The sequence below is a fragment of the Uloborus diversus genome, chromosome 8 (assembly GCF_026930045.1).
Source record: "Uloborus diversus isolate 005 chromosome 8, Udiv.v.3.1, whole genome shotgun sequence".
NCBI classification, from domain to species: Eukaryota; Metazoa; Arthropoda; class Arachnida; order Araneae; family Uloboridae; genus Uloborus; species Uloborus diversus.
In genome coordinates this window covers 76,914,352-76,930,969 of record NC_072738.1, presented here as the reverse complement: position 1 = coordinate 76,930,969, position 16,618 = coordinate 76,914,352, and the positions used below count along the sequence as shown (strand labels likewise).

The window sequence follows — 16,618 nt, the reverse complement described above, 5'->3', positions numbered from 1 at the left end:
TGTAATCCTGGTTTGTTTCTGTTTTAAACCTTCGATGAACATATTTTTTGTTTGACTCTAACAAAATGATGTCTGGTGAAAGATGTATTACATTATAACATTCTGCAAAATTGACAGAAAAGCGACTAGTGATCTAAGAAGTATTTTAATCTACCGGTATTTAACATTTTGCGATTAATACAGTTCAGAACCTGTTTGATTGCAGCAGGCCGCTTTCTTTTCGAAAATGCCTAGAAGGTTCTACATTCCTCTACGTTCTTTGGAATAAATCAACTTTCCATTTATGGACGGAGAGAACTAAAAACCTACTTAGAAATATGTAGCACGCCCTGTTAAAAATAATTTTTGAAATCTAGGGGTAAGAGTTAAACTACTTACACAAAACATTGATGGTTACAGCATCATGTGCGCTTTGTTTGAGTTCAGTATTAGTAGCTTGACACGTATAGACTGCCCCATCATCTGAGGAGGATACATTTATCTGAAGAATGTTTTTCGTGGAACGACCTCCATTAGGAGCTTCGAACACACCATCAGGAGTTCCAAGTATCAGAAAACCATCCTTCCACCAAGTTATTTCAGCCTGTGGATTACTACTTGCGCATTCACATATTAAGGTTACCTAAGGATAAAAAATATTAAACAATATATAATTTAACAGCTTTAAAAGAATGGTAAAAAACATAAGGGATGATAATATGTCTCTGAAATAGTTTTATTAGTTTAAATGGATGGTTTTTTGGTTGTCGTGTTATGGATGTGGGAAATAAAACAGGAGGACAGTATATAGGACCAAAGGTCCTATACAGGCGTCCCTCGTATAACACGGTACTTGTACAACACGGTTTTGATATTACATGGTACGAAACTTCAATTTACTACTTCATGGTTTTGATATAACACGAATGTTATCTTTAAAATAGATGAAATTTCATTTTTGTTTAATACATTCTGTTAATGGTTGATAACTCTAATAAGTTTTACTTTGTTTTTTTATGAAACTTGGTTTCGATATAACACGGTACACATCCCCTGATTTACATTTTATTTTTAAGTCTCGTATAACACGGTTTCGATATAACACGATGCATATTGACATGATTTTTGCTATGTACATAATTAATTAGTATAAAAAATAAGTTAAAAAGTTATTTTTAAAAAAAGTCCCGTATAACACGGATTCGATACAACACGGAACGAATTAACCATGTTAACCGAAGGAGGCTTGTACATTGCTTCAGCTATATCACGGTAAATGTCCGAATAAAGATCTCTTCTCTGGACAATCACTTATCTGTTGCAAGATGGCCAAAACAAAAGAAAATATGTTCTGGGGGCACATCTGTACCAGGGCCACAGTTTTTGCAATGTACATAAGTATTTCGGAGTTCCATCTTTTTTCATTTTTTTTTTCATTATGACGTGACCTGTTCTGAGTCTGATTTTATAAGTTTCAATCTTTTGGATGTTTGTACCAGAATTATTTATGCCATTGTTTTGCAAGTATGTCATTCGGTTGCATATAGCTATAAAAGAGATGACTTTCATTGCAGTCAATTGTTTAAGTATTCAGTAAAAGTACTACGAAATATTTCGCATAGGAGTTTGTTTCAAACAAATCCATTTGTGATACCAATCTGTGAAAAAAATCTAAGTCACTTCGTAATTTTGTAAACGTTTTGGTTTCTGCTTCAAAATACTATTTTCACTTTGATTATTCCAACTAAAATATTTATTTAGTTTTATCTAAACTTATAATTAATACTATATGTTTACAATAAAACAATTTATGATGTTCTCGATCATATTTTTTCCTTTTCATTTGTCTTAAACATTTCATCTTCAAATTCTCACATTCTCAACATTTCGAAAAACTTTGCATAACACTTAGTTTATACCGGTTACTCACGATAAAACTGTTTTAATGATTAAGGACTTTAAATTAGGTCGATAGGAATAAAACACGTTTATTCTATTCACGAAATTCCCTTAAACTTCAGCATCTTACTTTTACTTTCCCCTCCAACTTATAACAAAACTCTCACGGCCTCCTTCTTTAATGGAAATCAATGAAAAGCAACCCGGAGAAGCAAAACTAGCAAGTTACACAATCGCGAAAAAAAGTGAGTTTACGAGTCTAGAGCTGGGGATAAAATAAATATAAACGTTTTGAAAGAAAGGACAGAGGTTGCATGGAGAGGTATGGAAAAGAAAATGATAAACGTGCTCTCTTCGAATTCTACTGAAGCCTTAGCCATAGGAAAATGCGTCTAAGATAAAGTGATTTCAATGTCCATAAAACTTTGTGGCACAAGATACATTAGTCATAAAGCCTCAGGAAAGGTGCTTTAGGACTATTTTTCTTCCCAACTCAGACTACATATATCAATTCTTTTACCTTTCCAGAACAAAAACTGCATACATTTTCCGAATTCCGTTTTCCCAGTTTTATTTCGAAAGACAGTTCGTGTAAAGGGTCGATGGGGACAAGAGCATCCCCGAATTGTTGTTCTGAGATCTTCTCTTGTATATTCTTCCACATTTAACGGGAGGCATTAGGAAGGGATGCTCGAAAGGGAGTGGAGAAAATGTATTTGGCTGCATTGAAATATGTGCATATTTCATGAAAGGCTGACACGCATGCTTCCTTTTCATGAGGTATATAATCTGCGCATGCCTTCTCACGCTGGATTAACTTGGAATACATTTAAATATATAAAATATACTTTTCGACTTTGGGAATTTTGTACGCAAAACGTATTTTACTGACACCTTCATGAAAATGATATTTTCGTGAGGCATAATATAAAATTTATCAAATCACAGAAAATGATATTTTGTTAGCAGCAGATGTGTTTTTAAGGTTCGAGAAAATATTACACACATTAATAGTATTAAAAACATTCTTGAGCTAGATGACTTAGCTATTCAAAAGATTGTTATTGAGACATATTTTCGAGAAACATTAAACTATGTTTTGAAAATTAGTTATTGTCTATAGATCTGCTATAAAGATTTTCTATAAATTAGTATTACAGATTACTCTAAAGCCATGACTATCTCTGAAGTAAATGTTTAAGTCTCAACTAAATTTCGTCGACAAAGAATTTAGTAGAACAATTGAAGAAGAAAAAGTTTTTAAAAAATGTTTTATTTGGCTCCATTTAAAAAATCGTTAATCGTTTCGTAGCAACATCTAACGATATGACCAATCAGAGGATAATGGACAGAAGCAACCTATTTTAAGCATTTTTCAAAACATTGAATCACAATGACTTAATATGAACGCATTACCATAAGCGTTCCGAACATAGATTGATTCATTTGTTTCTTGACGCACTTATATAAATTTAAGTTCGTAACTTTTACGAAAAGAAAATGCTTCATAGCAAACAAAAAGTGCTATATAGTTTTATCCTTGCATTGTTTCTAAGAACATTCAAACAAAAGTGTACAACTAAGGGTGGTGAAGAGAGACTGCGTTAGTTAAATTTTTAGTGGGGTTGATTCTTAGGGAATTTTTCTCTTTTTTGGGGGTTAGGAGGGGGGGGGGCTCCTGCTCTTGGGAGGTTCTTCGTGATAATTGTAGAGGAGGGGCGCCGATTTTTCATACCCTATGTAAACTAACCTTATACTGTGTGCTCATGCTTATAAAGGAAGTCCCAAAATTAAAGCAGAATTTGCAGCTATTTTTGCAGTTAATTGTTGGAAACCCTGAAAAAAGAACAATTTGACAGCAGAGAGTTTAGGGTTTGTAAAAATAGAACGTTATACGAAACAACAACGTGTTTTCATTTTTAAATAATTATTTTAAAAATGATGAAAGTTGAGGCTGGTCAAGCAGTAACTGTTACTGGTGCTCTATATCCGCGAATGGATAACAGTTTTTTCTGCCAATTTTAGATGCTATTGATGTGGTGCATATGTGGTTTCAACAAGAACGTGTCACATGCTATTCTGCCGTGTAAGTCGTATCTGCAGCTGAGTACAAAATGAGAAATTGCCGTTTAAAGTTGTGCGGCTCCATAAATTTGATTCAGATGGAATTTTTTTAGATTTTTTAAAAAAAACTTCCTATTGACATATGACTATGAAAGATTGCATTTAGGTGAAATATGTGACAAAGGACCACTTTCTGACCGTAACTCAATTTTAATAAAAAGTACAGATACGACTTTTGTGCTTAGCACAGCAGTATGCAGCGAATGAAATAATTCGTTTACTGCCTGAGACATTTCCTGGTTGCGTATACTTTCTCGTTTCGTCGATCAGAATTGGTCCCCTAGATCGTGTGATTTAACACCTAATGCTTCATTGTTACTAACCCTAAACTCTCAGCCGTCAAATTGTTCTTTTGTCAGTATTGCAAACATATTACTGCAAAAATGTTGCCAAAGTCAAATCTTGCTTTGATTTTAAGACTCCCTTTATCTGAAGAATGTGCACCTTATTGGAGACATCAATGTGTTTTGCAGTCGGGATTGGATGATAAGACTCTAGCGTAAATATTGCACAAAATCATCTTAGGCATTAAAATAAATTACACACACTACATTCCTAAAGTTGTCTTTCCTCACAAATGCGAATTGACTATGCTAATACTATTATACCCCTACACTAAAAAAAATCCAAAACGTTACTGAGTAGTTCCGTGTAACGTTTCGGGATTTCTATGGTTTTTATTCATTTCCTGGAAAAATCAAGAATCCTTGTCAAAAAGTTTTCTGAATTGCTACAAGTCGCACTAATGCAGACTTCTCACTGTGGTACAAAATATTTTTAGCTCCCGGTTTAAAGATTAATTGAGCTTATTTATAAAGTGTATCCTCTTCAGTTCGTTTGCAGCCAGTCCAGACTGATAAGGCGTCCAAAGGGCACAAATTAGTCTATGGAAAACGTGGCTTGGCAATTATTGCAGGCGAGCAAAATTTTTGATTCTTACTAGCAATTCTGTCCTAGCTTTGGCCAGGGTTGCAATACTGCTTTTGGAGCTTTCCTCCCAATGCAATAAGGTGCCAAGCTGTTATAGTATTCCCATCTCAGTTTATTTAAAGATTCCAGAGGTTCCACTGGCTTTAATCGGGAAGAGTTCTGAATATTTTAAGAAGCTTCCAGGATAATTTTAGTAAGTCTACTGAATTGTAGCGGAAAACGTTCCTGGTTTTTGTAAGATATGTTACTGGCAGAAATCGGGCACATCAGCTGCCCGTTATTTTCCAGGAACGTTTCGGAATCATTTTTACAGTGTAATTCTAAGAAAACAGCGCTCCCATAAACTTTTGATGATCATTTTGCCACATTTTGTATGATGAAATTAGCTGCGTAATTTAGTTAAACATAGCATAATAAAGACACTTTTATACACTATATAAAAAAATATTTTTAGCCTTAATAAAAATTAAAGTCAGATAAGCAGGCATTAATAACATATGAGGTTAGTGCATAAAGACTTGAATATTCCCTGCCATTCCGTATATAAAAGAAGAGGTGGAAACATTTCGAATAAATACGTAGAATTTTCATGCTTAAACTCTTTTAAAGCTTTATACCGGAAAATTTGACTTACCGATGAATATTTATTGATATTTTATTCAATCATGATTTAGTTTACGCTCACTCGTGGAGAGGCTAGTTTAGGAAATTTAATCAATTTCTCCATTGGATAGGAGAGCACTACTAGCGCTTTTATCCAAAAAAGGGAATAGTTCTACAGCTGTGCTACTTCATAAAGTAGGTCCATCACGTTAGTAATGCATTAAAAGGAAAAGTAAATTGATTAAACAGATTGGCTGCTCTTAAACGAAAAGTTTTTGAAGACTTTTTTTTCCGCGCGCGGAAAAGTCATTTTTGATGTTTTACGTGTTAAGTGATAAAATTCAAGTGGGAATAAAAAACTGCTTTTTAGAAGAGGAGAAAAAAAAATTCTTTTTCAGTATTTTAATAAAAATAAACTTTACTACGAAAATTAGTTTTTTTGTTAATTTTTACTATTAATGGAATAAGTTTTTGTTTTTTTATTTAAAGCAAGCACTCATTTGCAGATTTTATTACTTCATTATTGTTTTATGGGAGATCTGTTTTGCTAACCTATTTCTATCACACTTTTACTTTGAGATATACAAGAGAAAATATTAATACTTCGCTCAAAATAAAACCATTAAACAAGTAAATATAATTTTAAAAAATTGACATAAGATAAATTGCTTTGAATAACGAAAAGAAAGAAAAAGTTAAAATAAAATGTAATCTATCATTGAAACCTAAAATGTGTTTCACCAATTATTAAATTATTAATCTAGAAATTGTATTGCATTATAATGGTTTTATGGGAACTCTGTTTTTACTATGCAATCTCTGTCAAACTTTTATTTTGAGTCATAAAAAGGAAAATTTTATGCATTAAGCAAAATTATCCAAAACCATTAAATAAGTGAATATAATAAAAAAATCTGTACAAGATAAAATGCTTTCAGTAAAGAAAAGAGAGAAAGAACGAAAATAGAAACCTAAAATATAATTCGCCAGTAATAACATTTTGTAAACTAAGTAGTTAAAAAAAAATTATCTCGTAAATGTAAGTAAATTTGAAACATAGTTTAAATTTAAAACTTTTTAACTAATGCAATTAATTAATCTAATTAAACCGTTCATCATGAATGTTCTCATTAATCTTTGACATGACATCTTCTACCTTTTCCTTAAAACTTAAACATAAAGAATAATTATAATGAGTATATTTTCATCTGCCTATGTCACGACTATTACTTTCCTTACTTCAATAAAATTATGTTTTGTTTCAAGGGAAATTAAAATGTATGTTTCAAAATGTTTAATAAGAAAAATATAAACACACAAAAATAGGCAAAAATAAATAATATTTTCATAAATTTATTATAAAATTTTGATTTGAAAGATATAACTGTTTTCAATAATAATTGTATTAAAATATTCTTAATAAATTATCATGTAAATGTTAAAAATTAAAATTAAACTAATGACTCTTAACAGTTGCTTTAATGATGTAAGCAATATTTCTGTGCAGAGCATGCACATTAATCTCAAAAATAATTATGTGTTCATTTTAATATTTCCTTCTTAAATTATTTCTCTTCCGACGCAATTACATTTATTTTGTGTGGTATTTTGTTTATTTTATGTTAGTTAAATTATATTATTTAATGACAGCCATTTAGTAATAGTTACAAGAAGGTTTTCTATAGCACTTTTAGAATCGTACAGCATTGAGTCTTTTGTTTTGTTTATTTTAATGCACATGAAAACACAGTTTGAATATTGTTCATCCCCATGTGTACTTTTACACCAATAATACGTAATTAGTTTTAGCACAAATACAATAATGTATAACAGTAATAGGGCCATTTCACGTAAATGTCAATCTCTTGTCCCGCACGTTAAGGTTTATACATTTCATAAAAAAGTAATGATTTTAAAGGGTAATGACATTTTTTTTTGCTTAAGATATCACACATAAGTTTGTAATTTGTTAAGCAGAAAGAACTGCTAAGGTAGTTTGCTGACTGATAGTTAATCATTTAAATACCAGATTTGGTGTTCAAACGAGCTAATGCGTGCATCAAATGACTTCCTTTTACTCCAATTTAATGTCATTTCCCCATTACCGGCAATTTTAATGTGATTCAATAGTTTACTCTCTAAATATCACCAACAGTGGCCAAATTGAAACCAGATTAAAAAAAAAAAAAATCGCCAAATTTGAGGCCAAGTTGATGATAAAACTTGGCGACTAAAATTCTGGCAAATACAATAATTCCTTTTTTGTAAAGGAAGTAAAAATGAGCAAGTCAGATTTATCTTATCATGAATATTGCCAACATTTCAATCTGATTAAGTCATATTAAGGTGTTCGGTTTTCTACGCGTGCAAGTTTCCTAGCTACTCGATAAAAAAAACCTTTAATGAAACCCTTCAATCAAAGCTAAATAACAAACCATTTCTAAAACCGTACTTAAACATTTGAAAATGAATTCTCACAAAACATTCAAACAATTCCCTTTAATCATTCATTTCAAGTCAGATAAGACCACTCAAGGGCTGATTAATCAAATTCTGTCAAAAACGAAAATTCCATTAACTTCAAGTACCTGGAGCAACTGTTCGATAGAAAGTTTCTAGTTATGTTAGATTAACCTCTTCACAATGAAGCAATCACCAACAAGGGAACAACATCGAGCAAAGGGTTTTAAACTTTTCAGCAATATCGGAATTGTGATTTATTTCCGATCCATGCAACCCGATATATTGATTTTTAATATTACTTCACTAGCGTACATATTAATTATAAGATAACGCTTTCCCGTTGAAAATCTTTGTTATCTGCTAAATAGTTCTGGTAGTTCCCATAATTTATCGAAAATTTATCTTTATATTAAGCTTCACTTCGGTTGCGACTTTGTGTATTTATATAATTATGCATTGAAATAGTAAATGAAAGTTGTATACATTCATAGTTCAAGTGTTAAAATATATTTGAGATTTTCTTTAGGATGCATATATTACAAACTTGTTTTATAATCTACATATCCTTCAATTGATATATAAACGTAATATAGAACTATAATTAGGATAGGGTTACAAATTTAAAAAAAAAAAAGTTGTTAGGGAGTGAAATAATTATGTAAAAAAGACAAATTATGTATGCACTTATACCCTTATGTTATAATTATTTAAATCGTCTAATGGTTTAAGAATAAACTTTTAATATCTTGAAGTAAAATCATACAATACAAAAAGTTTCATGCCTTTTTTTAAATTATAAATTAAATAAAATCTACGAGAATATATAAATAAGGTATCACCAGCCACAAATACTTAAGCTATCCGGAATCAATGCAAGCAGAAAAAACCTGTGTTTTTTTTTTTTTTTTTTTAAGTCTCAATTGATGACACAAAAGCATGGACGGATCCATATCTTTTTTTAAGGAGAGGGCGATTGATTTTTTTTAGCTAAGCTCCACTACTTATCTAATTTACACAATTGCTTGGGGGAAGAGAAAGGGGTGCCACTTCATTTTATCTAACACAACTAAAGTACAGAGATTTATCTAAGGAGGTTCGCTAACCTGTTTCTTTCCTTTTCCGTTAAAAGAGTAAAATTGAGTTTTAGAACTTCAATTTCGTAGTGATTACCGGACGAATTTTCAACCCCTCTAACATACTCGAAAATCGTCTAAATTTACCCCTTTTTTAGCATTTCAATTTCGAAAAATTACAAGAAGAAAGTCACTGAACTCATTTTCCCATTAACACTACCTGAAATGTCTCCAATCTCGTCTTTAAGACTTAGATTTTTGTAAAATGCCCCCAAACACACCCTCCCAACATCCCCAAAGATGGTTTAAAATAGGTCTTTTGAAACTTCAATTCTAAAAAGTTTTCGGGAGAGAAATTCGAACCTTATTCCTTTTCTTAATGCTATCAATGATGACTTGCAATTGCGATTTTAGAACTTCAACTTAGAAAAATTTGTCGATGCTGGGTCCTTCAAGGGAGGGGCGATCACACCTATTGCCCCTCCCTTGTATCCGACCTTGTATAAAAGTGAAAAAAACGTGACTAGTTTGTTCTTCCAGTTTCTCACTAATAGTAACTCTTTGATGCATTTTTATGTTAGCTTAAATTTTCAGAATAAATAAAGTTTTCGTCTGTCGTCGGAAGGTAAAGCGCAGTATTTGCTGAAATGATGTTTTAAGATGTTTGAAGACACGCGTTTTGAGTTCCATACTAACAATAGGGAAATGTGGGAATTTGGCGTTTTTTTTCGTGTTTAATTTTAAACGAAAACTAAATAAGCATGCTTGCACAACAAAGTGAAAAAGCAATAGATGAAAATATGAAAAATTTTCTGACACTGCGCTTTACCTTATCAAGGCAGGTACAATCTCTAAAAGAAAAAAATATTGCATTCTATACTATGGCATTACTATTTTTATCTCTATGTGCATATTAACTTATACATTTAGGTATTATTCTTCTTTACATAGTTACACCTGTTACGTTACACAAGTTACATCTATTAAGAACGATAAAAAATACGGAAGCAAGCTTGAAAACAGTACTGTTCATTTTTTTCGATTATTTCTCGTACGATTACGCTTTGAAAAAAAAATGTTTTATTTCAAAAATAGAAGAGTATATTATTGAAGGAACATCCACTATTGTAAAGTGAAAACAATAAGCAATCATGATTTCTAACTATTGAAAAAAAAAACCTAGAATGCATCACGTATTTTTTTAAATAATTAAGTACTTACTTTTTGTCCTGCCTTTGGTCTCTTTGGTTTAATTTTTATGTTCACAGCTGACGGTGGAACTGTAAAGAAAAATACAGAAAAAAATAATAAGATTGTGTATTCGCACACACAGAGACATATATATGCATAATACTATTGCTTGAGGTAGTATTGTTTTCTTATAATGTAGAAACTACCCAATTACGAACCAGAAAGTAACTTGTTTGCGTCTGGAAAGCTTTGCATTTGCGTCAAAAAAAAAAAAAAAAGATACTCACAGAAATAAAGAATCATAAATTACTTGCATATTAAATTGCTTACATAATACGATTCGTTTAACATGATTTTAGAAGACACATCCAAACACACATTTTACCTGTTTGAAATATTTTTAAAATTGCATTTAAAATACGAGACTTGTTGTGTTTAATTATATGCAAAATAAATTGTGTGGAATTGAATTAAAAGGGCATTATTTTTCCCGAAGGTCAGATTGAGATTTTTTTTATTCATTTATATATTTTTTTTTTCTTTCAAGTTTTACGAATATCTGCTATCTGGAAAATTTTATTCTGTTCAAATGAAAAATACTAAATTTTCAAATTAAACATTAACATTAGCATTTTTTTGTCTCGTGTAATATATGGAAAAAATTGAGAGATAAAGATATTTAAAACAAATGAAATATTTATAGTTAACTGTAAGGTCAGAGTTATTTATGTATTTTTTATTTACTTTTATCATTAACTTCGCCATTTATTTGATATTTTGTCTCTTAGTTTAGAATTTCTTTTAACTGCGTTAATAACCTGCATTATATTGTAATAAAATGAACAAAGCTTTCTTGAAATAATTGCTCTCTTATTGTCTAAACGTAGGATTATTTACTATTTGCAAGTAGTGCGCAGCACTTTCTTTATAAAATCGTTTGCCTACGTTATTAAGAACGTCTGCACATCTGTTGAATCTTTACCAGTATGAAAGTCTTAAAAGACGATGTAAAAGATTTCATACGCCATATTACGCTACTTTCGATGTTATGGTGTTGAAGAAGATGTTCTCAAGTCAGTTATGTTATTATAATATTTATTTAGCAGGCGCTGAGCTAATCCTTTTCTTTGTCAGCAAGAAATATAATTACAGTCACTGCTTGCTGCCATTCCCATGCCACTAAAAATAGCAAGAAACGAAAAGTAATATTCCATTGATTAAGTGCGGCGAATTATGTTACTTATTAATGAAGCAATTTTAATTACGGCACGGCTGCTTACATTTTGTTAAGCTCTTCATTTCATTTCAAAGAGAAGAATCCAAATATGAGATTAGTTGTCCTGGCAGTTTTAGCCATTGAAATTTGTTCTCTCAAAATGGCAAAGCGGAAAAAATTTTGTAAGCAGGCTTTTCATTCGTGGAGTGGATTGAACTGGTAGACATGCAAAGATATTAGTTTTGGTGTTTGAAAGTAATCACGGATAGTATTAAAAATAAAAGACTTAAACAAACGGCTGCAGTTATTTCAGTGAGCTACTTAAACATAAATTTTAGCATTATTCAAGCACAGTTCATTTCTATTTTATGGAAAGAACTGCTAATTAATATAGGATTGTGGTTGATTTTTCGTGTAACAAAGTAAAGCTAAAATTGTTCAAAAGTATAACAATGAAAAGGGAAATATTTCTATGTACTGATGATTTATTAAATGTCTTTCTATAATACAAGTCTTAGGGCACAAACTCAGGTTTGAAAACTGAAAAAAAAATACTTATGTCCCAATGAAAAAAACTGTTACTAAGAGTAAATTAAAAAATACATAAATAAACAAATTAAGCTTTAATAATGCATAGCAGCGTCTTTTTCCATTGAAATACAAGGATTACCGGTTTAAAATTGCAAATGTAAAATATAAGAGACTATATATTTAAAATTGAAAACGAGTTTATTACAGGAAGAACAAATTCTGCACCTCAGATCCAGACGAACGTAAGTTGAAAAATTGCGATTTATCGTTTATTAGTGCATTGTATGTAGAAGCCTATTCCACATCAAATCATGTGATCGGAACCTTAAAAAATCCCTTTTAATGGGGTTCCTTCAATCAAAAGTAGTACTTTTTGTCACTGAAGTTGATAGAATAAGGAAAAAAAAAATAAATAAAACTTGGACTCAGAAAATACTTTTATTTTCCCAAAAGTTATTTTTTAATTATTTTTTTTAATGTCCGATTTTTGAAACAAGGCGTGGTTTTTATGACGTCACAAATGATGAACTTTGCCGCATCTTTCTACCGCATTTACACGTTATGATAATCAAGCAGCGAATTAAGATTGCGCTCTACGTTTGCTATCAACCATATCGTTGCCAATACACGTGAGTAAAGATGCGAATTAAATTCTTTGGACTGTGAATGGCAACACTGAATGGCATTTCATCATTTGTGGTGTCATCGGCAGAAGCGTTAAAGGATGAAAGAGCACCGATTTTAGTTTTTTTTTTAATGTTAAACTTAATTTTTTTTTTAAATGGTCAGATTTTATGCTTTCAAGCATGCTCTTTCAGAAAAAAATACTTTTAAAATTTTGGAAACGACCCCATTGTATAACAAAGTCAAAAAAAAGGGGGAAAAAGAGTTTCTTCCCTCTTGTAAAATTATCATCTTATGACTTACATCCTTTTGGCTCTGAGGTACAGAATTCATAAGTAATGAACTAAATAAATTTGACGGAACGACTTTCAATATTTATAATTACTGAATGTCAATTTTAGCAATTTCAACAAAACAAACCTCATTTTAAATGCTCAACACCAACCCAATATTCAACACACCATTTTTGGCAAAAAAAAATGACTGCTCGAAAATTACGTTAGTATTTCATTTTAATTTTCACAACCAAAATTACCACTACAAATCGTATTAAATTTTAAGCTTAAAATAAGAAGTATGACGAAATCATAAGATGAAAATTAAATATTATTTACATTATTTAAAACAGCACTTTTCTATCATGGAAGGAATTTATTTTCTCGAAAAAGCATTGATAAGTAGTACATTTAGGAAAGTTTTTGCTTTTCTAGAAACTTCTGCTTTACAATCAATATATATTTGTCGCAGTCTAACCAATCACAACCACTCTGGAAGCAGTACAATTCATTAACAATAGACTAAAGACGAGTTTTATTGTACTGAAATGTGATCATTCTTTTTCATTCTTACTTACAGTAAACAGTTAGACGCGTTGTAGCAATCAAAGAAAGTAATGATGCTGTGTTCGACGCTTCACATCGATACTCCACTCCGTTATCGTTATCGTCTACCGTAATCGATACTTCAGCGGAAACAACGTTGTTATTAGTGGTAGTAGAAGAAGAGATCTGTTGGAAAGAAAGTATAACAAAGAAAGATAAGCGTGGGCTTAATTAAAAATGCATTATGTTTAAGAACTGGATGGACTGTTTTTCATTATAGATGGAAATTTGAAAAGGGTTATACTTCATCTTGGTTAAAAAGTTATCACTAGTACGTTCATCTGCTGGCGAGCACCATTAGTTGGGGAAGCTAGTTAAACTGTCATCATTTATTATAAAGGGATTATATCTGATTTTTTAAGCTTGATTCTTTCACGTTTTGTTTTTAAAAAAATGTATAAAAAGAAATAACTTCTGGTATGATAACTCATGAAATATCTTTACTTCAAAACTCTTTATATTTTTGACCAATAATCACGATCGTTAAATCAGCATTAAGTATTAGAACAAAGTTTTAAGAAAGAGTTAAAATTCTATGCTGAAAAGCGAAAAAGGGGTCTCTTTATGTCTCACAAAAAATGCAGTATCTGTCAGATAAGCACTTTGTATCAAGCTATTAAAATATTGTTATGCATCATAATGAATCTGAGTAAATCAATCGAAAAAATATAGAAAAGTCAAAGTGGTTTAGCAAGCTTTTTAACAGCTTTCTCTAATAAGTACATCGTGTCTGATGGACACTAAAAACATTGATATAAAAACATTGATTAAAAAACATCGATAATGCTTATAAGAAAATACTTTACGTTTCCAAAAAGATTACCCTCAACTGTATGCATATTTTTATTCATAGAAGTTTTAAATTAAATATATAATACCTTAATTAACTTTTTTTAACATAGGTTCGATGACCAGACATCTGAAATGAAATTATTATTTTTACGACCCCAGCAGGCTTACTGTTTTTCAATCAGTTTAGTTCATTTACTTTCCAGTTAGTTTAGTTCAATTGGTTATTTAATCAATTATTTATTCAAGAATAGGTTCCATTAGCTACAGATGGCTGTGAGTAAAATAACTTTGTTTATGTCTCTGCAGATCTCATTCGAATAATGTCGTTAAAACTACGAATATATGCTTTTATGGATTAACGAGGAGACGATATTAACTGCTTTTTCCAGAAAAAAAAAAGATTAACGCATCCGACCGAATCCAATGGTGGGGGATCTAAATTTTTGAAACTTTCCAGTTTTCGAGATAGAAACGATTGAAATATAGCATATAAGGGTCTTTTTTAATGGCGTTATTTCCGGTAAATTGGACAGGAGCTATTTAAGAGAATGGAATAATGACTACCGAGAAGTCTCATGAGTTTTGAATGGGTATTAACCATAACTTAGGCTTTTGAAAAACATCATTATAAACTATATTTCAATCGCTTAAATATCAACAGCAGGAAATTTGCAAACATTTAGACCTCCACCTTTGGACTGTATACCCTTGATATACACAGTAAGAAAATTTCGAAATGTTACTAAGTATTTCCGTGTCACGTTTCGGGATTTCAATGGTTTTTATCCACTTGTTGGAAAAATCAAGTTTTATTGTCAAAAAGTGTCCTGTATTGCTAAAAGTTGCACGAATGTAGACTACTCACTGTAGTGAAAATATTTTTAGCTCCCAATTTAAAGATTAACTGAGCGTAATAATAAAGTGTATCGACTGCAGTTCGATTACGACCCGTCCACGCTGATTAAGCTATCAAAGGGAGCGAATTGGTATGGACAACGTTGATTTGCAAGAATTGCAAGCGAGAAAAATTCTCGATGCGTACTTGCAATTCTGGCTTTACTTAGGTCATGTTTGCAATACCGCTAATGGAATCAGCAAGATGATAGAATTATATTCAGGAATTATGTCGTACCTACCTAAGTTTGTTCTAAAGTTCCAGAGACACGAATGGCTTTAAACGGAAAGATTTCTGAATTTTTTAGAAGGGGGGGGGGGGCTTCCGGGATAATCATAGAAAGGTTACTGAGTTTTAGCGAAAAACGTTCCTGGTTTTTGCAAGGTATATTATTGGCAGAAATTGGGCACATCAGCTGCCCATTACTTTTCAGTAACGTTTCTGAATCGTTTTTACAGTGTATATAAGAACCTTGCTTATTTCGTTCTAGAAAAAATAAGTTCGTACCAAATCCCCATTAAATATACTGGAATGAACTCTATATAATTCCAAATAGCTTAAATTGAATAGTAAACACCTATCACTATTATTCAAGTTGGGATATAAGTTAATGCCTGTCAATTTCTTCGCAATTAAGTTTTAAAAAAATAATAAAACATGACGATGTTTAGTATGATCTGTAACCATTCAAACATAAGTTGAAACATACGTTTAATATTTGACGTTCACCTCAAAATAAAACGAAACTCACCTCTTTGTCCTTTCTAAACCACCTGATTGTAGGTAACGGGTTTCCACCTTGAGAAACGCATGTCATCGTTTGAGTTGAACCTCTTTCGATGGGAGTGCCTTCCGTGTATCCCATGATAACGGGAGCATCGGGAGCATCTGCGTAGATAGAAATGCATTTGCATTTGGTTATACATCAAAGCAATTAAATAGGACAGCAGGGTTCCGATTATCCGAGCCTCGTTTATCCGAATTTCCGTTTTAACCGAACTATCAAATATTCCGACTTACCAAAAACTATTAAGGACTTTTTTTCAGTAAAAACTCTTTAAAACTTGTAAATTGTGCTCGTTAAGTGTTTTCAAGTAAGTTTAAAAAATGAATTGTATGTGTTGTGTAGAAGTTTTAAGTTTGCGGGTGTCCCTCGTAAAACACAGTTAATTCGTTCCATGTAGTATCAAAACTGTGTTATACGAAACTTTTTTAATAATAACATTTTTACTTATTTTTAATACTAATTATGTATGCGCATGATAAAAATCAGGTTAAGATGCATCCTGTTATATCGAAACCGTGTTCCGAGTTATATCGAAACCGTGTTATAATAATCGCAAATTTGGTACCGTGTAATATCGAAACCGTGTTGTAGAAGTAGTGTGTTATACGAGGGACGCCTGTATCAAATAAG

At 31.4% G+C, this 16,618-nt stretch overlaps 1 protein-coding gene across 1 annotated transcript in view; it reads right to left on the bottom strand.

Moving 5' to 3' along the window:
* Nucleotides 1–16,618, bottom strand: part of LOC129228432 (nephrin-like) — a 347,783-nt gene that overhangs the window by 18,423 nt on the left and 312,742 nt on the right. Inside the window, exons 10-13 of the mRNA XM_054863113.1 lie at nt 15,953–16,089; nt 13,487–13,640; nt 10,293–10,351; nt 379–622 (exon numbers count right to left, since the gene is read on the bottom strand). Of these exons, the coding sequence (XP_054719088.1) occupies nt 379–622; nt 10,293–10,351; nt 13,487–13,640; nt 15,953–16,089 (594 nt within the window). The remainder of the gene's footprint in view (nt 1–378; nt 623–10,292; nt 10,352–13,486; nt 13,641–15,952; nt 16,090–16,618) is intronic.